This window comes from Plectropomus leopardus, chromosome 21 (assembly GCF_026936395.1).
Source record: "Plectropomus leopardus strain MGB_pleo_1.0 chromosome 21, ASM2693639v1, whole genome shotgun sequence".
Taxonomy (NCBI): Eukaryota; Metazoa; Chordata; class Actinopteri; order Perciformes; family Serranidae; genus Plectropomus; species Plectropomus leopardus.
Genome location: NC_142196.1, coordinates 27,020,193 through 27,046,403, shown reverse-complemented (window position 1 = coordinate 27,046,403; position 26,211 = coordinate 27,020,193). Strand labels below are relative to the sequence as shown.

The 26,211-nt window shown below is 38.7% G+C and overlaps 1 protein-coding gene across 1 annotated transcript in view; it reads right to left on the bottom strand.

Moving 5' to 3' along the window:
• Positions 1 to 26,211, bottom strand: part of LOC121960950 (sodium channel protein type 5 subunit alpha-like) — a 216,091-nt gene that overhangs the window by 23,763 nt on the left and 166,117 nt on the right. The window contains exons 26-28 of the mRNA XM_088071892.1: positions 18,611 to 18,734; positions 5,132 to 5,286; positions 3,641 to 3,814 (exon numbers count right to left, since the gene is read on the bottom strand). Of these exons, the coding sequence (XP_087928018.1) occupies positions 3,641 to 3,814; positions 5,132 to 5,286; positions 18,611 to 18,734 (453 nt within the window). The remainder of the gene's footprint in view (positions 1 to 3,640; positions 3,815 to 5,131; positions 5,287 to 18,610; positions 18,735 to 26,211) is intronic.

Sequence of the window (26,211 nt, the reverse complement as noted above, 5' to 3'; positions counted from 1 at the left end):
AAGAGATTATTAAATGTTTACTCTGAGAGAAAGGAGGCAGACTGTTCTGTGACTCTTGGATGTTTTTATGAGGTGTGAAAGTACTTCAGGTGCTTTTTAGGAAATCTCTCAGCATGTTTGCACAGCAACCTAAATATCCATAGTCAGTTCAATATCACGAAAACTTGAGACTGCAACACGGCCCCGAAAACTTTTGAAATTAATATAAAAGAAGACGGATTTTTCTCCAGCTGCAGGAAAAGTTACAGTAAAGTTCTTTAAATTGTAGATTTTGGATATATTACTTTAAGTTATTCCAGAGATGAATAATAACTGTAAAATATTGCCGATGTGTCATAAATAAAATCATATTCCGTCTCAACAAAGTCAGGATGGCATCAAGTCTTACACAGAAACCAGAGCATCTCTAAAACCTAAAAGTTTGATTTTTCACTCGAGCAGCAGGTCGCAGGTTGGTTCGGTCAGACGGAGCTCCAGGTGAGTTCAGCTGGTTCTTACCCTGATACCAGCGAAGCGGGACGCGGCCCGGAGAGGACGGAGAGCCCTGAGCGTCCTCAGCACCCGCATGGTGGTGATCTGGTCCACAGAGATGAACTGAGCCAGCTGACCCAACACTGAGATCTACAGGGTCAGACATTTTTTAACATATTACCAAAGTCCGACGCACAGAGTTTAAATTATTTTCTGAAATATAACCACTGTTCTTTCCCTAATTAATGACCATAAATTCAATTCTTTCAGTATTACGCTTCTTTTAATGTACTTCCTGCGTGTATTTCATAACAAAAGCCTTTCAGTTTTATGCCTCTACAGGGAAACATCTGTGGGAGTGTTGCGTTTCACTGACAGTAGATTAATAATGACAAAAAATGATTGTAATTAATTAGGGAATGAACAAAGCGTTTGACTGGTAAGTATGATATGTTGTTATATTGATGGAATCGGTGCTTTGGAAATGTAGATTACGTTGAATTTATCGAGATATCGGGAAAAAGTGCAAATTAAACGAGCAGATCAGAAAAATACAGAAGCCGTGTGAGGGACAGTCAATGTTGGCCAAAGTTTATTTCCTATGTACAAAATTTTGTCTCCTATGTTTGAGATACTATTTCATAGGTACGAGATAATATCTCCTATGGACAGGATGTTATCTTCCATTTATGGATTGCTATTTCCTACATACATTATGTTACAAAATATTATCTCCTATGTACAAGATACTATCTCATAAGTGTATGTACTGTCTGTTATTTCCTACATAAGTTATATTACAGAATGTTATCTCCTACATACGGTATGTTATCACCTATGAATTGAAATTATATTGTAAGTATCTCCTGTATACAGTATCTCCTACCTAAGGAATGATATCTCCTACGTATGGAAACTTATCTCCTACTTGTATCTCCTACGTATGGAAACTTATCTCCTACTTGTATCTCCTATGTATGGAATATTATCTCCTGCCAAAGGAATATTATCTCCTGTGTATGGGATGTTAAACCAAAGGTATGGGATGTTATCGCTAATGTTTTGTTTTGTTTGGTTTTTTTTGGTTAAACAAGCAATTTGTTGGATTTTAGTGGCAGAAAAACGACTACACTTTAATATCTATTTCTTTACTGCAGGTACGTTATCATGGATCTGATAATGTGGTGATGTATTGTGGGCTAGAATTTGTGTTTTTCTGCCCTCTAGTGGCTAAAAACGAATGAACGCAGCTTTAATTAGATGACGTGGGTGTTTCTGTCTGTATTCATAACACTCTGCTCTGTTTGCTGTCTCAGATCTGCACGTTAGACCTCCGTGAGTCAACACCTCTCTTTTTCTCTGTCTCTCTTCAGGCCACTGCAGTCAAATAAAAACGTCACAACACGCAGCGTCGTTCATGAAGACGGCCGGGCGCAAAACCCCCAGAAAACCAGAGAGACTCAGTGGATACACACTATACTTACGGTGTGCATCTAAACTGTGTGTGTGCATCACTTCACCTCTGAAAGAGTGAAAGAGAGCGTGTGAGTGTCCGGATGTGCACATCTTTTCGTGTGTGTGTGTGTGTGTGTGTGCGCGCGCGCACAGCTGATCGTTTGGCCTGAAGCTGTTTGGACTTTCTCTCTCTGTCCCTCTTTGTCTCACGTCGTTTTATTTATAGGGCGGCATTACAGCTGTGGAGCGAGACGACAACACACAGTACCTGAGAGCCTGCACACATCTGTCCTCAAAAACTGTAAATAACATGTCGAATCATGTTAAAAAGTTTGGAATCGGTGCTTATGTTAATCTGTCAATAATAAGTACTTCAAGTGATACAATATTACATAAAATCACAATTAGAATTACATTAAAATCATTTTCTGTTATTGTTAAATTGCACATCTGTCGTCTTCTGATTTTTTTCTAATGGATGCATTATTGTTAATTTTAGTTGATTTTCTTTTAAGTATTTAAAATTTAAAAAAGGCAATGAAAACAAGACAGTAGACATAAAACAAGAAGAAAATCTGAAATATTACATTCAATAAAATAAAAAAAAAGTGGAAGCAATGGAAATTATGTTGAGCAACCTGAGGACGGAAGGCAAATAATATTCAAGTCAGCAAAACATGTAAATAAAATACACAAATAAAAATAAAAACAGTTAATCCAATTTTTTTTGATTGTTGTATGAAAATTATTATGTCAGCATATTTTTACATTTTCGGCATGAAGATCACAAAATTTCATAATGACTCCTCAGTGATGTCATCAGTGTCAGCTTTGACATCATTAATGCCGCTATCACCACGGCAACCATCAACACATCACATTTTCTACATCTGAAAATAATTTTATAAAATTAAAGCAAATCAGTGTAAAGTATAAGGAAACTGAATGTTAAGTCAATAAACTTAAGTAAGTAAAGTGATGTATAAGATGAGTAAAGTGATTAACTTATCTCACCTAAAGCTAATTTTTGAATTTTGAATTTGGATTGAATTACCTGAAAATACAGTGTATTACAATAAAGAGAACAAATTAAACTACCATGTATTATAATTATAGTAGAGTGTACAGTAAGAAGTAAATAACTAAAAGACATTAAAGTAAACTACAGTAAACTTGGAAAGAATAAGCTGGGTAAAGTATTAAGAAAACCACAAATTGGTTAAAAAAAAGTAAACTGATAAAGTAAAGTACAATAAATTAAGTGTTTACTTTATTAAATCCTAGTACTGTAATAATTTTCGTAAAGCACAGTATTTAAGTAAAATAAACTACAGTTAAGTATGGAGTAGTGAATAAAATAAGTAAACTATTGAATTTTGTAAACTACTGTATATTAAATAATGTAAAGTAAAAAGTAAAGTAACTAAACAACATAAACTACAGTAAACTGAGAAAGATTAAGTTGAGTAAAGTTATTAAGAAAACTTCAGACTGGTTAAGAAAATTAAGTAAACTGATAAAGTAAATGAAGTGTTTACATTTTTAAATCTTGAGTTATTCTACATCACTGCTCTTATCACCAGCAGCGCTGTCACGTTAATTATCATTTTCTGCTCTGTGACGTCAACATTAACGTGAAATCTCAGTTTTTTTTTAAAGAAACATGACAAACAAAAACAACAAATGAACAAATGAAGAACCGATCAGGACTCACGTCGACGATGAGGAAGTCGAGCCAGCACCAGTAGTTGGTGAAGTACTTCTTGAAGCCGTAAGCGAGCCACTTGAGCAGCATCTCCAGGATGAAGATGTAGGTGAAGATTTTATCTGCGTACTCCAGAATCACCTTCACCACCCTCCTCTGCTCGATGTAGATGTCCTCAAAGGCCTGAGGGGGGACGCAGAGAGGGACGTCACTCAGAAACAAAAGACGGCGTCATAAAGAACAGTAGAAAACAGTAAAGTGAGTGAAGCTCCTCTGTTTTAAGCGCAGTGTCCCCAAAGGTTCATTATAATGTGAGGAGATTCAAAAATGTTGGACTTCAGTGTTAAAATACGTCTCAAAGATTACATCAGGTCTCCCACCGTTATGTCCTATAAATATGTCAATTTACTGCGAGGAATATGTAATCGATAAACCCTGATTGATGCTATATTAATGTACTTTTACTTCATTTTTTTCCCATTACTTGTACATTCATTAATGGCCTTTTGAATGTCAAATTTGTGTTTAACTTCCTGTCTTTAAAAAAAAAAAAAATCATTTTCGTCATCATTATTATTGTTATTATTTTGTTGTCACTGCCATATACTTCCTTCTGGGAAAGTTCAGTTGTTTAAATGTATAACCGCTTAAAACTAATAAATACATTATTAAACCTTAGTAAACCACAGGAAAATAACTAAAGTAAAATTAAGTACAACACAGTAGACCAGTAAACAAAAACAAAGAAAGTTGAGGTAAGTTAAATTATAGCGTAAACTACAGTTAACTATGTTAAAATAAATTACCAGAAGGTAAAGTGCAGTAAATTTAGCTTAAAGTATGAAGTAACTAACGGTGAAGTAAAGTTAACAGAGGTAAACTAGATTAAAGTTCAGTAAAACTGGAAATATTAAGTACACTACAAAAAACTGAATTTATTACAGTAAACTATAGTAAATTAAAAGTGTAAAGTAACAAATCATGTAAGTAAACTAAGGTTGAGTAAATGGTTACTATTACTAATTATTATTATTATTATCATTATTATTATTATAGTTAAGTTTGTTTGTTTATTATGATCCCCATTAGCTTATGTTTTAAACAGTAGCTGCTCTTCCTCTATTATCTTCATTTACAATATTACATAAAAACACATAAAAACACATAAATACACACGACACGACATACCGACACATCAATCAAAAACTCAAAAAGTGTCTAATATATACAGTAGCTTTATACAGTAGCTCTATACATATACATACACACATGTGTGTGTGTGTGTGTGTGTATGTATATATCATATATAATGTTCTAAGTTCAAGTTGAAAGTAATTTATAAAGTAACCTACACGAAAGTGAATTCAGTGACGTAAAGCAGAGGAAACTATGGCTGAGTAGAGCGCAGTAAATGTAACAGTAAAGTACACAACATGACCGTGTAATGCAGTACAATAAGAAGTGGTAAAAAGTAAACTGAGGGTATAAAGTGAGTCTGACCAGCGCTCCGGAGCTGAGCAGGATCATGAAGATGATGAAGGACTCGAACCAGCTGTGCTCCACGATCTGGTAACAGGTCTTCCTCAGTCTCCACCACATCTGGCCGGCTCCCGCCGTCGTGTCGATGTCGCAGCACTGAAACCTCGCCACGCACACTGCGGCCGAGAGACGCACACACAAACACACAAACACAGAGAGAGAGGGAGGCTTAAACTGTCTGTTTACCCTAAATTATAATGATATAGTGAGCAGAAACTGTCCAAGAATCTGACTTTTTTCGCCCAGATGTGACCCAGCTGTGATTGTTTGATGTCAGTGTGAACAGCAAAAGAAAAAAAATCACATGGGATCTGATATTTTCAGTCAGATTTGGGCCACTTCATCGCTGACGGGCACAAAGCTCCCACCTCCAAAACTGCTATTTTTCAGAAATTATTAAAAAAGAAAGCTGTGTTTTTACTGGAGACAGGCGGTGTAGTGGGAGCTCTTTTGTTTCCAAATCTTCATTCATTTATTGATTATTGCAGCTTTAATGATAAAGCGCACCCTACTTTAATAATATTATAAAAAACTAAAGAATAATATGAGTGTTTGCATCAAGTCAATAAAGGACATTATCTCTGCTGCATGATATTTACATTTGTGATTTGTGTTTACATCCACGCCGACGGATTATGTGACTCTCATTTCTTTATTTGGAGTTTAACGTGTGCTCAGCCCAGCGCTGCGCTCCAGGACACACACACACACACACACACACACACACACACGCGAGCACACACACGCGAGCACACACACACACACACACACACACACACACACACACACACACACAAGGCCATGCCATGTCTGCTTTGTTGCTGTACACAGTTGCCTGCAGCATTAAGTGTTCTATGTATTTCTTTGGTTGGTGTCGGTGTGTGTGTGTGTGTGTGTGTGTGTGTGTGTGTGTGTGTGTGTGTGTGTGTGTGAGTTTCTTGCTTGTGTTAAGATACTCGAGCATGCAAACACACTGCACAGTGTGTGTGTGTGTGTGTGTGTTAAAAGGCATGTTGTGTTGCATAACTACAGAGTCTTTGACAGATGTTTCTTCTGCTACATAATAGCGTAAAAATCGAACATATCTGGTGTTTGCAGAAGCGTACGTCTTTGTTTGTAAAATCTTTTTTTAGGCAGGGTTAAAGCAGTAATAATACCTCGGTTATAGAGGAATTTGTTTTCGGGAACACCTGCTTACAATGTCACAACATTTATTAGCTCACTAAATCTGCAGCTTAATTAGAAAATAAATAATAAATTAGAGAAAAATTACAAGAAAATTACCTTAAAAAATGCAAGGTAAGAAAAAAAAAACAGAGACAAGAAAATGACCTCAAGAAAGTGAGAAAAACAAAACATTCTGTCTGTTACTTAAATAAATATAATTTTCTTGTCACTTCTCACTAGTAAAAACTGCTTGAACATTACCTCAAAATAAGCAAAAAAAAAAAAAAGAGAGAAATAATAAAAAAAAACAACAACAAGAAAATTACCCACACAGAGCTGAAAAAAAATAAATAGGCACAAATATTTTTTCATGTAACACCATTTTTAATATAGAAACATGTAATTATCAGTTTGGTTTTCTGCACATTTTTCCTTATTTTATTTTGCATAATTTTCTTTCTCTTTTGTCAATTTTTTAAAACTAATTTATTGACTTTTTTTCTCCATGTTGTCAAAAGAAATTAAACCAATGTCAGTATTATTATTATTATTATTTTATTTTATTTTTTTAACGTATGCATAACTCAGTATATATCTGAGCTGATCATCCTGAGAGCAGCTGGATGAGTCTGAAACAGACGAGATCACTCGGCATCCTCTGATAACCAGAGGATCAGATTCCCGTCGCTCCACGTTATCGCTCTGCGTTATCGCTCCGCGTTATCGCTCCGCTCGGCCGCCTGCGGCTCTAAAAGCTTGATGCTGACGTTTCCAAATTCAATCAGCGCGTCTGCGAGGGGACCAACGACCGGGCCGACAAAACCACAACGCTCACCTCACCCGAGACTGGGAACTCTGCTCACTGTTCGCCTCTGTGCGCCAATTTAACACAAAACTGTACAACTCTGTCATTTTAAACATATATCATATAGGAACTTTAACCCTTTCAGGCGCTTTCAGACGCCTCTCACAAGTATTTAACCCTTTGAACCCTTGAGTCAAAAACATGGGAAAAGGCAATAAGAAAGAAGAAAGAAAGAAGGAAATAAAGGAAAGGCAAAAAAAAAAAAGTGACATAATTTTAAATACAGAATTATCAATTTGGTATTCTGGACTTTCATTTTTTCCTGGTTTTTGTTTTTGTTTTGGTTTTTTTTTAAACATTTTTTTGTTATTTTCTTGTCATTTTTCACTAATTTCTTCCCTTTTTTCTCCCCATATTTTCTTAAGAAATCAAACCAATTTGATCTTTTTTTTTTTTTTTAATTATATAGTATTCAACTTTTTGTCTCAGCATATATCTGAGGTTATACCCCTGCCAGCAACTGGATGAGCCTGAATAATAAATGAATCAATTAATCAACAAACACAAATATTCAGAGTAACTTCCTCTGCTGAGTGAGGAAGAGGAGGCTGAGCTCTGTGTGTGTGTGTGTGTGTGTGTGTGTGTGTGTGTGTGTGTGTGTGTGTGTGTGTGTGTGCTCACTGATTGCAGCGTCCGCCTGCTTTTCTGTAATTAGAGCTCTGATTACCTGGGCTTTCTGTTGCCATGGCGACTAATAGGCTTTTCCCCGATACGCCGGTTGAGTAATCCAATGAAAACAAGCGAGTGGTAATCCGACACTCAATCAGCCCACTTGGCAGAGTTATAGTGTGTGTGTGTGTGTGTGTGTGTGTGTGTGTGTGTGTGTGTGTGTGTGTGTGTGCGTGCGTGTGTGTTAGGAAACCCCCTCTGCCACCATCATAAACACTTGTGCTGCATAAACGCTCATTGAGCGGCTCGTGACGTCACCTGTCGGCGGAGCAGACGCCTCCTCGCGCGCTCACCGCCGCGCGCCGCATTGATCCGCTATCGATCAGTACTCAGAAAATGCTGCTGAATGATCCCCCGCCAGGTGATTGTATCTGACCCTTGTCTTGTTGGCTCCACATAAATGCAGTATTACACACATACACACACACATAGTATTCATATATACAGTATATGTACTGTATTATAAACACAGTGAGTCTATTGATATTAATGGTGGTTGGCTTTAATATAACGCACAAAATCAAGCTTAAAAAATATTATAAATAAATATGATTTTCTACTTTTTTTAACCAACATCAGTCCTCATCATGAATATCAAATATTAATCAATTTTCAGAATTTTAACCCTTTAAATGCCAGGTTTTTGTCATGATGCCACTATGTTTTAGATGGAAAAAAATCAACATACTACGCGCAAAGTAGATTTTTTAAAATATCACAGCCAAAGATATGTCATTGATTAGCAACAACATTGATTTTTAAACATTATTTTTATTATTTTAGTGCAGTGTCAAATACTCACACTCATACTGCTCTGCACACAAAATGTGCTTTTCAAGATCAAGCTGTAAAAAATATTATAAATTAATATGATTGTCTACTTTCACTGAGTTTATTTTTTTAACCAGCATTAGTCCTAATCATAAATATCAAATAATCATTAATTTTCAGAAGTTTAACCCTTAAAATGCCAGGTTTTTGTCATGATGATGCCACTATGTTTTTAGATGAAAAAAATACAAATAAATATTATTTTCCATATGCTAAATGGTTTTCTTTTGATAATTCATAATGATTTATGGATGTGGTTTTTATAGACAGTGTTAATGAAGATTTCTACTACGTCCCCAAAACGTATTTCTACCAATATTCACCTGTTTTTGGATATAAAGGTTCCTGTTTTCACTGCAGCAGAAACATCTGAACTCACGCTGACAGAAACATCTAACTGTTCAAGAAAAAGCGTCGCAGCTTCGGGGAACGGTGAAACAAGTGACAAAGTAAGCGAGTGACGAGTTTGCTCACGGGCACTTCAGAAACGAAATGTTCTGCGCTGCAGGAGTCCCACCTGAGACCTTTGAGTCGGAGGACGAGGGAGCAGCAGACGCCTCTCTGCTGCTGCAGCTGCTGCAGGCGTCACACACTGCTCACCGAGGCAGAAACACACACTCAAACATTCAGCCACAATCGCGTGTCGTGCAGCTTCACAACATTAACCAATGAGTTGGCATTTAGACGACCAATGGGGCAGCTAATCTAACGCCCGCTGTCAGCACAGATGTGTGTGTGTGTGTGTGCGTGTGTGTGTGTTTGTGTTAGAGACTTAAATATGGATTTTTACATTTGCATTGGATCTATTATACTTATTTTTTCTTGCATGCATGCTGGTCAATGATGTATCTGTATCTGCAGATACGTGTGTGTACAGGCGGGTATTTGTGCATACAACTGTATGTGTGTGTGTGTGTGTGTGTGTGTGTGTGTGTGTGTGTGGCTGAGTGGAGATAACAGTGACATAATGAGCAATTGTGCCGCAGTGAGTGAATCTTTCTGTGTGGACAACAGGAAGTGGTGCTGGTTAAATTTCAGCCTCCGAACACGTTCTCCTGATTCTGCTTTTCTTAAAAATTTCATTTTCACAACTGAAAGTTGTAACGAAATATAATTGCTGCCAACACACAGAAATCTCAGCGAAATCTCTCTATCAGACAAAAAAACAGCAAAAGTCTGGATGTGAAGTTATAAGAGAAACAGTTTGAGTGAATATTTGCAGCCCTTCTGCAACGTTTTGTTTGTTTATTTGCATTTCCAGGTCATTTCTTGCCTTGTTTTTTGGTTTTTTTCCTTTTTCTTTGATTGTATTTCATTTTTATATCAAATTTTCAGGTAATTTTCTTGTACTTTTTACAGATTTCTTGATAACCTCTGGGCCATTTCTTCTTTTGTTGCTCATTACCTTCTAACCCTTTTTTTGTTAAATTTTACCGTCTCTCTCTCTCTCTCTCATTTTGTTTGTTTGTTTGCGTTTTTCAGGTCATTTTGTGCCTTTTTTTTACTTCCTTGTTTTTTTCCCTTTATATTTGGATTTCTTATTATTTTTTGGTGAAATTTTCATGTAATTTTCTTCTTTTTATTTGTTTATAAAGCCATTATCCGCAGGTCTCAAAGCGTTGAATAAATGATTTGATCGTATTTCCATGTTTGCTGAGACACCTCTCAACAATATAAGCCTGTCGAGTTCAGTGATTTAAGCAAAAATAGCCTCGGATATTCATTTATCTTTTACAGTTAGTGAATTCCCAAAATGTTGAAGTGCTCCTTTAAAGCTCCGGACTCTCAGGTTTCAGGTGCATGTTTTTGGCCCTTTGGCACACCTTTACCTCTCACTGTGCAGCGAGTGCGTTATTAACGAGCCGTTTAACTCGTCCGGCGGCGCCACTGTCCGCTCTGACCCCATCACGAAAAAACGGGAACTCTGACGCCCAACCGTTGACCTTCACTCATCTGAAGAGGTTCTTTACGCCGCAGCTCTGCGACTCGATAGCGTTTCTCGCCGAGAGTTTCCCGTTCCGGACGACCTTTTTCCCGTGTGATGAATAATTGGGGGGGGGGGGGCGTCGCCATTCAGGCCGACACACACACTCTGTCTTAGTGACAGCCAGAGCGAGCAGCAGGGAGGCGCGCTGCTGTTTGTGCTTTGTAATCACAGCGTGGAGGAACACACACACACACACACACACACACACACACACACACACACACACACACACACACACACACACACACACACACACACAGATAATCCTTAATAGCCAAAACTGCAGCTCTCTATTGAACAAAAACAATGCATGCAGATAAACACACAAACCTAACACACACAGACACACACACACACACACACACACACACACACACACACACACACACACACACACAGGTAAATTATGGGCTGGAGCTTGTTTCTTCAGTTTTTATGTTCTCCAAATACACCGAGATCTTTTTGTGATCCTGAAAGAGCAACACACACACACATACACACACACACACACACACACACACACACACACACACACACCTGTCGTATCACCTGATGCACATTTTTGGAAACGTGCATTTCTGATTTCTGATTTCTGCATTTCTGATGCTAGCATATCTTACTTTCAGCTTTTCTGCTTTTCTAAAAAAAAAACTTGCAACAGCTTAGCATGTAGTAAACTGAAAATAATTTATGTTTTGGTGTTTTTTTCATCTAAAGCATAGTGGCATTTAAAGGATTAAAATTCTGAAAATTAATGAATATTTGATATTTAGGATTAGGACCGATGCTGGTTAAAAAATTAAACTCAATTAAAGTAGAAAATCATATTAATGTCTAATATTTTTTTAGAGCTCGATTTTGAAAAATGCATTTTGTGTGCAGGACTACATGATTGTGATTATGAGACACTGCACAAGAAATAATAATGTATAAAATTCACCGTTGCTGCGAATCACTGACATATCCCAGGAAGACAAAAATACTGTGCACGGAGCATACTGAAAATAATACGTTTTGTTTTAGTTTGTTTTTTATGATTAAAAAACTCAATAAAAGTAGAAAATAATATTGACGTTTAATATTTTTTAAGCTTGATTTTGAAAAGCGCGTTTTGTGTGCGTGTGTAATATTAGAGCAGGCGCTAAAGGGTTAAATGTGTGGTAGCGCGGGGACGCCGACAACTCAGAGAGGACGTACGAACGAGCAGGCAGCCGACAAACATCCCGAGACTTTTACTACAACTTCCAGATGGCCACTTTGTTTCTGCACACACACACACACACACACACACACACACACACACACACACACAGCTGGTGTCTGCCTGCTGTTGTTAGTGTTTCTGGTCTACTTCTGCAGCAGCTGGCCGACTCGCAGGAACCACAACTCACACACACACACACACACACACACACACACACACACACACACACACACACACACACACACACACACACACACACACACACTGCTGTGTCAGCACACTGGTGGTACTGGTCCAGTGTGAGGGGACCGCGAGCTGAGTCAGCAGGGAAACCAGGCGGTAACTCTGAGTCTGTCCCCCAAAATCTTTTAACATCACCAAGGTCAAGAGGTCACCATCGTCTCCTTTGGTCCCACTTCCTGTCTCACTCTCTGTCTCACTCTCTGTCTCACTGTCTGTCTCACTCTCTGTCTCACTGTCTGTCTCACTCTCTGTCTCACTGTCTGTCTCACTCTCTGTCTCACTCTCTGTCTCACTGTCTGTCTCACTCTCTGTCTCACTCTCTGTCTCACTCTCTGTCTCACTGTCTGTCTCACTCTCTGTCTCACTCTCTGTCTCACTGTCTGTCTCACTCTCTGTCTCACTGTCTGTCTCACTCTCTGTCTCACTGTCTGTCTCACTCTCAGTCTTCTCTTCTTTAGTCTTTTTACTCTTTTGATTTGAATTTTTTTCTTTGAGTTTTATTTTAAAACCCAACTGCCAGAAAAAAATGTGTTTTTTGTAAATTTCTGCAGAAACGTGACATTTAACATGTTGTTTAGCAGATATGTCGACTCTAGATGTTAAACTTTAGTTAGTTTATTGTTAGTTTTAGGATAATAAAACAACATCATGGTAATGGTTAGAAAATGATATTGTTTTGGCTTAAAATATGTAGATTTGCAGGCAGTGGAAAAAAACAGCTACGGGTCGCTAAAAACACAGCGCGGCCAAAATGATTTGATCTGCTTTGCTCCTGACTGGACGGCAGGCTGCAGCACAACAAAGCAGGTAAAAACATCAAGCCATGGTGGAATCACAAATATCAAATGACCTCAAAATCAAGAAAAAATTATCACAAAATCGAGATAAAATGATCAAAAAAATGAAGAAAAAAGACCTCAAAAATCATGGAAAACTGATCTAAAAATCAAGGAAAAGTGACCTCAAAATAGTTTGCTGAAATGTACGATGCGATCATTTCCTCCTGGTGACTGGGCTGCACTTCATCTCGTTCCCTTTTCACTCATCCATCTATCCTCCGCTCTCATTTCTTTCATTTTGCATCATATCTTCTAGGTTCATTGTCTTTTTTTAGCCGTATTCCCCTTGGACTAGAAGTACTGAGGGACCTCTTGTACTTTACAAATTACCCCTCCACGTCTCTTTTATTCGGCGCGCTCACACGGAATAATCACAGTCTGTATTTTAGTCAAATTTACTGACATTATCGCCGGATGTGTCGTCATATAATTACCGCTGAGGCTGCTGAAAGTCAGACAAATGCTCCTCACGGAGCGCCGCCATGCATGTCATCCATTTAATCAGATTTCACTCCTCTGACGGATTTGCTTTTTTCTGCAAACGGGTCTCCATGCTGCGAAGCCAAACGAGCCTCCTGCACCCAAAATGCGGAAACTTTCATTCAGAGTCGCCAAAGCTGCCTTCGAATTTCACGACGGCAGAGGAGGCAGAAAACAAGAGACAAAAGACAAAAAGACAAAAAGACAAAACAAAAAACCTTGGAAAAAAAAAACATGATGCCAACTTCCACATGACCTCCGTCTGCTGAACATGGTGCATAATTTACAGTTGACTTTTTAGATGAAAATATAACAGACAAAGATCACAGACAAACTCTGCAATTATTACTAATCAGCAGACGTCCGGAGGTACTGACTGGCCTGTGCTGGAAGGGATTTAGTTTAAATGCTTCGGCTAAAAGGAGAGCAAACAAAACTTTCTAGGTGGAGCTTTTTCTGCACCCCTTTCCCTTAATTTCTTTTTTTAATATTTAGTAATAAATAATAATATAAGAATTAAACTAAAGATAAATTAAAATAAATAAATAATAATAATTATTATTAATAAAAAATAATAATAAATGTTAAGTTAAAATAAATAATAGGGATATAAATAAAAGTTAAAAGAAAATAATTAAGAAATAAGAAGAAAATAAGAAAATAAAGTTAAATTAAAAAGACAAATTAAGATAAAAAAAAAGTTATTAAATAAAGTTAACAGTTTAATATTTTTCTACTTTTCCTGTGTCCTCTTGTTTCAGTTTGTGTCCCTGTCCTGTCTCCACTGAATCTCACCGACTAACAGAGGCGCTCTGATGAGCGAAAAAGGACGGAGTTTTGTTCGTGTTTCACGCCTCCTGCGCCGGCGCTCGGAGCAGCTGATGTGAGTCCAGCTGGTGACAAACGTCAGCCCGCTGTGAAGGACTCTGCTGAATCAGGGAGAATCGGGCGGCGTGTTGGGACAGTCGCGATGGACGCATCAATCTTCTAAATGAATCAAAGCTAATTCAACATCTGCCGCTTGGCAGGCGCTTTCATCCACAGCAGCTCTTACAGGAAACAGGCCTGTCTCTGGGTGGACGGGGACACGGGACTGACGCCGGGCCACACAAGAACATCTCTGTCCCGTACAAAGAATTAAGGAGGCGATTAATATGAACACCTGAAGCGTGCAGGTCTTTTATTCCAGCCTTGTTTAAGAACACAGCAAAATGTCTTTACTCGTGAATATTTCTTCTTAACTTTGCACAAACAAGACAACTCGACTCCGACAGTAACCTGCTGTCACAGTTTTTTGGGAAAGGACGACAAAATCTTGTACACAGAGACAGTTTTTGTAATATTTGATCCAATAACTCTAATAACCGCCACACGGTCGAATGCAAATCAGTCAAGTTGCACCAACAGTTTACATCCGTTTCTGTGAAAACACGGACGCTTCGCACACAGACGATCTCTACGATCAGCACAGTTTACACATTAATGTCACAAATTCAATATCTGAGATATGACGCCGAGAATTGGACAGAAAAGTGTTTTTGCAGAACATTACGATGTCACAGTGAAGGTGACCATCGATCTTTTCGATATGACGCGTCACCACCTCATCAAAAGGCGGGTTTCCATTAAAGATTTGTGAAAAATTAGTGACCAGTGTGAGTTTTTGCTGCTGGGAAAGTGCCACAAAAAGCTTTTTTTTAGCTCATTTTCCAGCAGGGGTTGTGCTTTCAGAAATGGGGATTTTTGTGAGAATTTTTGTGATTAGACCAAAAAACATCTTAACCAGTAATGTGCAAATGTATCAGTGGTTTGCAGAAATGTAGAATATTTTTTGAGGGATTGCTACTTGAAAGAAACATCAGCTTTTATAGATATATAAAAGAGATATAACAGTAAAATCAGGCCAAAATGTGTGTTTTTGGATTTGAATGTGTGCGTTGACCATCCTTGGTGAATTAGTCTGCTGTTACATCTCTGCCTCTCACTAATGTAGTCACTGCAGGTGCTGGGGATGCTTTTTTGTTGTTGATTTTGTTCTTCGGAGGGTTTTCCAGCTGGCTGGCCTAAATCTGTCTGAGCGTTTTACCTCAGGTTGCCTCTCAAAGTCAAACGGGCAAAATCAGTCTGAACGATTCTTCCCTCTCGCTGAACTCTGATCTGGAGTCAGCCACTTTTTGCCAAAACAGAATCCATAACGCGCCCTCGCGCTCTCCCTCACCGCTCTCGCGTCTCGCGGCCGTGTTAGCTGAGCCGAAGACAAATCTGTGTGCTGCAGGAGCAAAGCGGCTGAGTCAGGAAGGAAACAAGGTGTTTGCTTTTCACCCGGGTTGGTCGGCACAGCATCATAAATCTCGTCGTGAAAGTTTTGGGGCAAGTGGGCGGTGGGACGGGCTCGTGGTTAGTGGAACCGTCCTGCAGCGAGAGAGACACGCTCACGGCTGCTCTCTCACCGAGAGGCTGAAGGCTATTCGGAAAATCGAAATTCAATCGAAAAAAATCATCATCACGATAAACTACACCAGACAAACAACTGTATCTGTACACTAAAGAACGTCACAAAATACTGACCTTTTTTAAACAACAAATCAAATGAAATCCATCTCCTTATATGCCGAGTATGTGCTGATTTTATTATTATTATTATTATTATTATTATTATTATTATTATTTATTTAGCTGGTTTAAAAGACTCCACAGATGAATATAAACCAGGTCCAGACAAAACCTCAGACATCAGTAAAATGATTCGTCTAAGCATCCAAAACACTGTAAAAATAAAATTACTGTAAAACTGTACTTTTTTTTTTAAGTTTTTAAAAATTTTAGTTTTTTAAAAACTGTAAAATTATACGTTTTAACTTCAAAGGTTTTGTCAGTTGAAGTTGAACTGTATTTGAGAGGATAAGTAAAGATGATATTATATATCTATTTTTATTCATTTTACCTTTTTAATTTACATTTGACCTGTTTTACTTCCTTTTATTTGTAGTTTTACAGCTTTTATTCTTTCTGTTGTTGCTGTTTTTGGTCTGTTGCATTGTATTATTTTATGCCTCCTGCATCTTGCATTATTTGTCTTCTTGTATTTAAATATTTACATTTAAATTCCCTTGTATGATCCTTACATCAACAATAAATGAATAAACTGTTGATTAGGTTAGAATTGCATGACTATAATCTACTGGAGAAATCAAAAGAACCAGAAATTAGTCGATTTTGAGAAGTTCGTAAACGTAAACAAATCTAAATAAAACAACCTTTTCTATTTTTCATGGTTTTGTGCACCAGAATGTGATGAAGAATATGTTTTTCATCATGTTGAAGACCAGAATATTTTAGGGTTTTGTTGAGACATTTCATGAAAGATGGACAAGGTCTTTATCGAAAGTACAAGAAACCTGATCTGTTCTGCTGCAAATTCTTAAATGTTCAAAAAAATCAAAAGACTTATTAAGACTGGTGTTTTCTTGCAGAGCAGCTCCTCTTCTTTTGCTAATTAGCACCCTGTGTCATTTTTAATTTGATCTGATCAAACGTAATAAATAGAGCAAACATCGTCGGGTAATATGTAAATATAAAGCTGCGTATCGTCTGCATAGAACCAAAATAAATATTCTCTTGTTCTTGCAGTTTTTAAGACGTTATTTCAGGTCTTCAGGGTCTCATTGGCTGTTGGTTGTCCAATAGTACTCCAGTGTTCCCCAGCCTTTCTTTATTTGTTACGTTTCTGTGTTGTGAGCGTGCTAGCGGTGCAAAACTGGGCCTGAGACAAATCTGCAAGCTCCAGGAGCAAACCGGCTGAGTCAGGAAAGAAACAAGGTGTTTGCTTTTCACCTGAGTCGTCAACACAGGATCATAAATCTCGTTATGAAAGTATTGGGGCAAGCGGGCGGCGGGACGGGCTCGCGGTTAGAGGAAACATTACAGCTTCTAAACATTTACAGACTAAAGACTCTGATCTGATACCTCGCTCACTCACTGCTATTCTGCAGAGGCACAGTTTGAGGATTTTTGTGGATTGAATAAAATTTAGGTAACAAAGTCACAGCCTAACAGTCTGACTGATGGCCTGTCATGATGTTAGAGAGTTTTGCTGGCAGTATCTGCGCATCATGAGCAGCCCAGTCAGCAGAAGAAAACGTTACATCATATGAGCTGAGCTTGTCACTAGAAGAGAGAGGAGATGTTTCCAAACTACAGAAAACTTAAGAGCAACCAACATCATCACCAGATGTTCGTTAGCAAATAAGTTCTGTTTTAAGTGCCTTTTTTCCATCAAACGTGAGCATTTTTAGCGACCCGTCACAGTTTTTCCTCTGGAAACAGTGCCACAAAACGCAGTTGCTGTTTTTTGAGACGTACCTGGATTACCAGCTGGAATGGAGCCACAACAAATGAGGCAATGTTGCACTTCCTGCCACCAAAACTGAGTATTTTAAGCCCCAACATGCATGTTCCCAACCATAAACAAGTGGTTTTTGTGCAGAAACCAAACCTCACATTGACTACAGCATTGTTGAAAAAAAAAGTTGACATTATAATGTACAAATCTAACATTTGCAAACATTTGCAGAGGCATACAATGTCAGCATTTATTCTGGCAACAGAACTGTCAGCAAAATTTGATTTTAAGTAGGTTTAGCGCACTTGCACTTACTTGAGCATTTGCTCACAATATTTCTGCAGCTTAACCAGAAAATCAATTATCTGCATCCCTAATATTTGCAGATGTAGCCATCCTGTATTTTGGTGTTGAGAGATGAAATGCAACCTTAAAATCCTTTTCTGCAGGGCTGACGCTTTTATTTCCGTTACTGAGCAATAAATTAACACTGTAGTCGATACAGATGTCAAAATATACCGAAATATGAGTCCAATACTCAAATATACTCGAATTACAAAACATGACAGAAGAAAAGGAAACTTGAAAATCTTATATTTTATCCTATATTAATATAATTAATATTATGTAATATAATCCTATATTTTAGAGGATGGTTGACATTTATGAATGTATATAGTAATCAGCTGTCAAAGTGAAAGTTGCGGGGATTATGTCCGAACATGTTCGGTCTGTTTCCTTTGTCAAAGTGTGAATTGTGTCCAACCTTGTATGTGCGTGTGTGTGTGTGTGTGAGTGTGTGTTTGTGCTTACCGTCTGGGAAGCAGTTGTCGGGGTCCATGGCCTCTTCAGCCATCTCTGAGTACTCATCCTCCTCCTCTCCGGGCTTCCTCAGGTCCACCGTGCTGCCCTCCGACAGGCTGATATCGTCTTTCTGCTGCAAAAAACAACAGGAGACAACCTATCAGTTTGTTTGTTTTTAACCAATTTTCAGGTAATTTTCCTGTACTTTTTCGATTTTTGCATCATGTCATCTTTTGTTGCTCATTGCAAACCTTTTTTTTAGGTCTCAAAGGGGTTAAATGTGAGTGAGTGCCATTTGAATATTAATATAATAATAATAATAATAATAATAATAATAAGAATAAGAATAAGAATAAGAATAATAATACATTTATATAATAATAATAATGATAATAATAAACTTTATTTGTATAGCACCTTTCATACAAGAAATGAATATATATATATAATATACAAGAAGTGCTTCACATAAAAAGACACATAAAGACATAATAAAACCTGCATGTAAAAAGGAAATATTGATCAGAATAGAAAGTACAGAATGCCTCTTCACATGGATAAAACCCACTTGAAAATACCAGTAAAAGTAAGAAAAGTAAGGATAAAAACTGAATACATCACATAAGATGGAAAATAAAATAAATACATGCAACCTACTGACAATACAAATAAAAAATGAAGCTAAAAATGCATAAAAATGAAGGAAAATATAACACATAAAGAGAAGCAGCAGTCTGCATGTGTGAAGCAAAAATGCCTTCTTTGTCTGTGTTTCAACAGTTAAAGTAAAGTATCTAAAATTGTGTTTGAATGTTTTTCACTGTACTTTTACTCCACTGCTGTTTTAGGAGAATAATGGAGCGGTGTGTCGCTGAGGAAGAAGATAAATCAGACTTTCGTACACACTCAGGGCTCATTAGTAGGATCAGGTCATTGGTGGTGTGTGTTATTGTGTTAGTGGTGGTATCAGTGTGGTTGTGGGTGTTTTTTGGGTAAAGTACGGCGTGCGGCTGTGCGGCCATCGGCGTGATTTTGCTGCAGTCGGAGCTGAATGAGTCAGATTGAATGTTACATCAATGACAAGAATCCTGGCGGAGAAAACAGAGGCTTCACCTTCCAAACGCTCCCTCCTCCCGCCGCCAGGAAAACTGCCGTCTGTTCACTTTGACTCGCAGATCTGGACAAAACCAGACGTCAGGAAATCCCCCCACCCGCCCGCCCTCTATCTCAGCTGACTTCAAAGCTCCCTGTTTGCTAAGCATCATGGGAGTTTAACTTTACAAAGGGACAAGGGAGATGGAGGGATAGGAGACAGGTTTTCTGCTGAGGGCTGAGGAGGGAAATTTGGCAGGTTTTTGTTAAATGTCTGGACAAAGACACAGCAGGGTGTGTGTGTATGCGTGTGTGTGCTGTACATGTGCCTCTGTGTGTGTGTGTGTGTGTGTGTGTGTGTGTGTGTGTGTGTGTGTGTGTGTGTGTGTGTGTGTGTGTGTGGACAGGTGAACTAACTACCTGAGTCAACAGCTAACTCATGAATACATTCAGAGTCTGGGAACAGAGAGCGGCCGCTGTGACGAATGCCAGCCTTGGACACACACACACACACACACACACACACACACACACACACACACACACACACACACACACACACACACGCACGCACGCACGCACGCACGCAAACACATGCACGCATGCAAAGGTGAAGCCAAACGGACGTGAACACACACCTAACACCTATCTCTGACACACACTTACACGTGAGAAGATTTGCACACAAAAGTGGGTAATGTAGCACACACACACACACACACACACACACACACACACACACACACACACACACACACACACACACACACACACACACACAGACACAGACACAGACACAAACACAAACGCACACAGACACACACACGCACACACACACAGCAGCCTTGGGCCAGAACCCAGACAGTTGACGTCCATAATGAGGGGTTTAAATGTATTTCTATTCACAAGCTGTTTCTATTGTGCCGCCACAGAGGAGCTGAAGGCACAGAAACACATTCAGGGCCTGTTCAATTATGAATCACATGTAATCAGATTACTTTCTGAGTAAAAGAGGGAGATTTCGGGAGGTTTGTCACACCATGGATCCTGTTTTTCAGAGTTTTGGCCGTCATTTCCGTCACTAAAAAACAAAACTGTGCTCACAGTAACTGGCTGAATTCTAGGGGAACGGAGACTAAAAGAAGTCGCCGATCAGACGGGTTGGACACAAATTGTCACTTTTTTTGGAGGTCAGACTGACGGTGAGCACACCCGAAAAATTCTCCCAAAAGTACAGCTGTATTGCATGTCTGCGCAAGCAGCTTATACCCATTTTTAACTGAAATCAGTGTGTGCCTGCAGCTTTTTTAAACATGAGAAACCCACTAAAAATAAGGCTATAGACTGCTTTCCCATTGCCAGTGGAGCAGAGCTGTGTACATGGTCCTGCAGCAAATGATTAAAGAAAAGGTAAATAGATAAATAAATAAATCAAATAATAATAATTCTTCTTTTTATTTTATAATTATACTATTAATAATAATTCTTAATTGATTTTATATTAATATTAATAATAATAAATATATGTTTATTATTTATTTTTATTTTTTTTAAATACGCACGTCTTGCATTGCCTACATTCCCATAACATAAATCTGAACTTAAAAAAACACCTAAATGGGTATTTCTGACAGAAGACATGCAAGTAATGGAAGTGAAATAGCCCAAAATCTCAAAATTGACCATTGCATGAAGTAAGTATATTTTCCCCTGTTGTGTCTCGTTTTATGGGAGAACATGAAGCTATTTGAGACCTGCGGCTACAGTAAAAACACGGACTCACGACCAGATTGAAGTTGGTGATCTGTTTTTATCTGGGGTGTGTGTGTGTGTGTGTGTGTGTGTGTGTGTGTGTGTGTGTTCAGTACAGAGCGTGTGCTGTCAGCAGGCTGGTATGTCCGTCATCTCTCCTGTCACCACATCCTGCGCCTACTTATCATTCCTATTTTGTGTGTGTGCTTCTATTAATACTTAATGCATTATTTAAAAAGATCAGAGAGGTGGACACACACACACACACACACACACACACACACACACACACACACACACTCAGCAGACTGAAGACCTCACTCGGCGTGGCGACATTGAGACGAATGGGCGTGTTAAGCTGCTAACGAGAACAAACAACTTTGTCTCAAGTTTTGTGCAAACAAACGCAGAAAAAATACATATTTTATCTTTGCAACAGAAACAGTAAAAATAAACAGGTTGATGGATGAAATTTTGCCCAAAACCGTTGTGAGATGAACACGTTCTGAGCACTTTATCCACCGCTGCATTTAACCCTTTGAAACCTGGACAGCTGTCTTTTTTTGTGCTGCGTTCAGGCACCTTGAAGTATTTAAACCTTAAAAATCAAAACTATTTGGTTTGATTTCTTTTGATAATAGTAAAAAGAAAAATATTATATTATATATATATATATTATAAATATATTAATATTTTGTTTGTCTGTTTTCATGATTGTTTGGACGTAACTGTAGCTCGAGTTACAGGAGACGCGTTTTGATGTCGACTACAAAATAACAGACGAGAGAAATCAAAGCGGCGCGGCGGCGTGCGTCTGCCGCCACCTGTCTCTGCAGACAACACCTGTACTTCTGTTAGCCGGGTCAGAGGTCGCCAGCTACAGACTGAGGGGGCGGGACGAGGAGCCACAAGGGGTCACAGTCTGTTTTACAAGCTGCCATTCCAGCAGGGCGCGCGCGCACACACACACACACACACACACACACACACACACACACACACACACACACACACACACACACCTGGCGTAAATGCAGGATAACAGAGTCACAAACAGCAGCTCAGGTGTTTGTATCCAGCGTTAATGGATGCTTTTAAACTTTAAAGAGCTTTTTAAGGGTTTGGGACTAAAGTGACACACACAAACACACACACACACACACACACACACACACACACACACACACACACACACACACACACAAAAAACATTTTCACACTTGGTTATAATATGTATTGCGGAGATCCAAACTCAAGTGGACGGCCGAGACAAACTGACGTTCACACCTGTCTGTCGTGTCTCCAGCTGACCATCTGTGAGCCAAAGACTCGTTTTAAAACCAGTTCAAACGGTCTTCTCCTGACCCGACACGAACCGGCTCCAGTCCCCTGAACTGGTGTGAAACTGTTTTTAAGTGACTGATGGGAAGAACAAATTTTGAAATTGTTCCAACAGTATACGGGTTTCCATGAACCCTCAAATTGCACAAATTGAATTAAATTAAATGAAACACACAAAAAAAATTGATGCAAAAAATTAAAACCAAAAAAATAAATACATAATTGCACAAATTAGATTAAATTAAAGACCAAAAAAAAAACACAAATTGAAATTGTGACTATAAAATTTTTTTTTAAATAACATGTCAATTTAAAAAAAAAACTAATTTAGCACAGAAAAGTTTTTATGCTTGCATGAGGTCATATTTTAGACGATTCAAAAAAGCTAGATTAATTTATTATTATTATTAGTTTACATTTTTATTTACTTTTATTGACAATGATTATTGTTATCAGCTTTTATAACTGTTTATTTTTGTAATGTAAATTACAATTAAAGGAATTAAAAAGTACTTCAAATTTGTACTTGGGTAAAGTACTTTTGCTCAGCCACTGTTGGTATCTAATAATCGTCTTTTAAACAGTTTAAAATGATCTGACTGACAGACTCTCGCAGACGTTTTAGGACGGTGCTCCTCAGTTTACAGCACAGTTACCCCACTGTGACCTTTGACCTTGGCTGTTGACCGCGTCCTCCTCCAGCAGCTGATTTCGGCTTTATGAGACGGCGAAACGGCGCTCGGTGATTTACGGCGCCATTAAAGCGCAGGTCAGCTATTTAATCATTACATAACCAAACGCGGGCTCTATTAAAACAGAGTGCTGCAGCAGCTTAACAGCTTTCTATTTACAGTGAGCTGTTTGTGTCCCCAAAAATAAATTACACACAACAAGACCTGCAGGGAGAGGAGAGATGGAGGAGAGATACCGAGAGGTGGAGAGCGAGGGAGAAAAAAAACAACAAAAAAAGGAGAAATTACAGCTGGGAGAGAGGTGGAGATAACAAGAGGGAGGATGGATGAATGTGCAGTCTGAGGCATTAAACGTGTTGTTGTTTTTGGACTTTTACCCAGACACAGGTACCCGCGTCTCAAGACCTGTTCCCAAACTCCTAATGTGCAATAAAGAAAATCCACCAACACGTAAAACCAATTCGTTTTTTCTATTCCGACTCGGACTGCTAACACGCGATCTGAGGCCCAAAAACCCTGTGATAACCACATACTGTGCAAATAATTCAATTACACGTGTAAATTGATCATTTTGGGACATTTCATTTACTGTAACAGACTAGACTATCTATTGTTAATACGCTGAACCAGCACGTACACTGCACCTGTAAATCCACTGCTCCCACGTGTAGCCTGTACCATCTACTGTAAAAACACTGTTCCCATATGTACACTGTACCATCTGTAAATACACTGCACCAGCATGAAGACTACACCATCTACTGTAAATACACTGCACCAGCATGAAGACTACACCATCTACTGTAAATACACTGCACCAGCATGAAGACTACACCATCTACTGTAAATACACTGCACCAGCATGAAGACTACACCATCTACTGTAAATACACTGCACCAGCATGAAGACTACACCATCTACTGTAAATACACTGCACCAGCGTGTAGAATGTACCATCTACTGTAAATACACTGCACCAGCATGAAGACTGTATCATCTGTAAATACACTGCACCAGCGTGTAGACTGTACCATCTACTGTAAATAGAGTGTTCCCACATGTAGATGGTACCATCTGTAAATACACTATGCCAGCATATAAACTACATACATCGTGTACTGTAAATACACAGTTTCAACATTAAGACTGTACCAGCATGTAAACTGTATCATCTACTGTAAATAAACTGTACCAGAAATTATGCTTTGCCAACATATAGACTGTACCATCGACTGTAAATACACTGTTCCAGCATGTAGACTGTACCATCTACTGTAAATACACCGTTCCAGCATGTAGACTGTACCATCTACTGTAAATACACCGTTCCAGCATGTAGACTGTACCATCTACTGTAAATACACCGTTCCAGCATGTAGACTGTACCATCTACTGTAAATACACCGTTCCAGCATGTAGACTGTACCATCTACTGTAAATATACTGTTCCAGCACAATGACTAGAGGCGATGGCTTCCAAAATCTGAGATGTCATGTAAACGTCACAGAGGACACGTTTGCCCCTAAAAGATCACGTCCAAGTCGCACACGTGTCCAAATCAAAAAAGACGTGCCTCAGTCACAGAGGACATGTCCGAGTCAAAAAAAGTTTTGACTCGGACATGACATCATGTCATGTTTGTGCCAAAAGGTCACGTCCAAGTCAGGGAGATTACATCATCGTGGCGGTCGAGCGTCTGAGTCACGGCGGCAGCTGCTGTGGCTCAGAGGGCAGAGCGGGTGTCCACTAATCTCAGGGTTGTCTGTCCACATGTTGAAGTGTCCTTGGGTGAGACACTGAAGTCTCCACATGGGTAGTAGTATTGATAATAAACCAATAAATACTACTTTAAACTTCTTTACTATATCTCAGAGGTGAATACTTTACTTTGAATTGTAATACATGTATTTGACACATATAGTTACTTTTTACATTAAAAACACATGACATTTGATACAATGCAGTACTTTACTAAAAGTACAAGTAAGTGAAAGTTGCAGTACTTGAGTAAATGTACTTGGTTACATGTAACCACTGCGTCTTGACGTTAGTAACACAGAGGCGCCCTTGAGCCAGGCACCAAACTCCAAACATGCAGGCTGATGCAGGACGGTACTGAGGGTGCGCACACACACACACATGGGCGCACACACACACACACACACACACACACACACACACACACACACACACACACACACACACACACACACACACACACAGTGCTGACTAACCTTATTCAGATATCAGCAGCAGCGTCTTGCCGGTACATTATTTAACTGCCTAACTGGGTCACGCGCTGGCAAACAACATATTGTTCCAAATAATAAAAAATCATTTCGTATTTATGTTGCTGAGCCAGCGAGGACGCTCGCCAAAAAAAAAAAAACAGCCGCGCACACCCGAATGAATAATTTAGACGTCAAAATGTGACGTTTTCAACAACAACAAAAAAAAGCAGCCATGTCTGTTCCTCGTGGTGAAAACTCCTGTGTGTGTAAAAGTACCACAGACTCATTTATCCTCAGAGTAAAACTGCAAAAACAGAGTTTTTTCTGGTCACTTTAAAGCAACAGAAACAAACCGTGAACGCTGATACAAAGACAACATCATTAATGAGTCCTAAAATCCAGAAATCAATTTGCATTTCAGCTCCTCGGTTCCCTCGTCTCACAGTCAACAGTTTTTTTATCTGCTCATCACTTTTATCGCCAACTTTTTTTAAATTTCA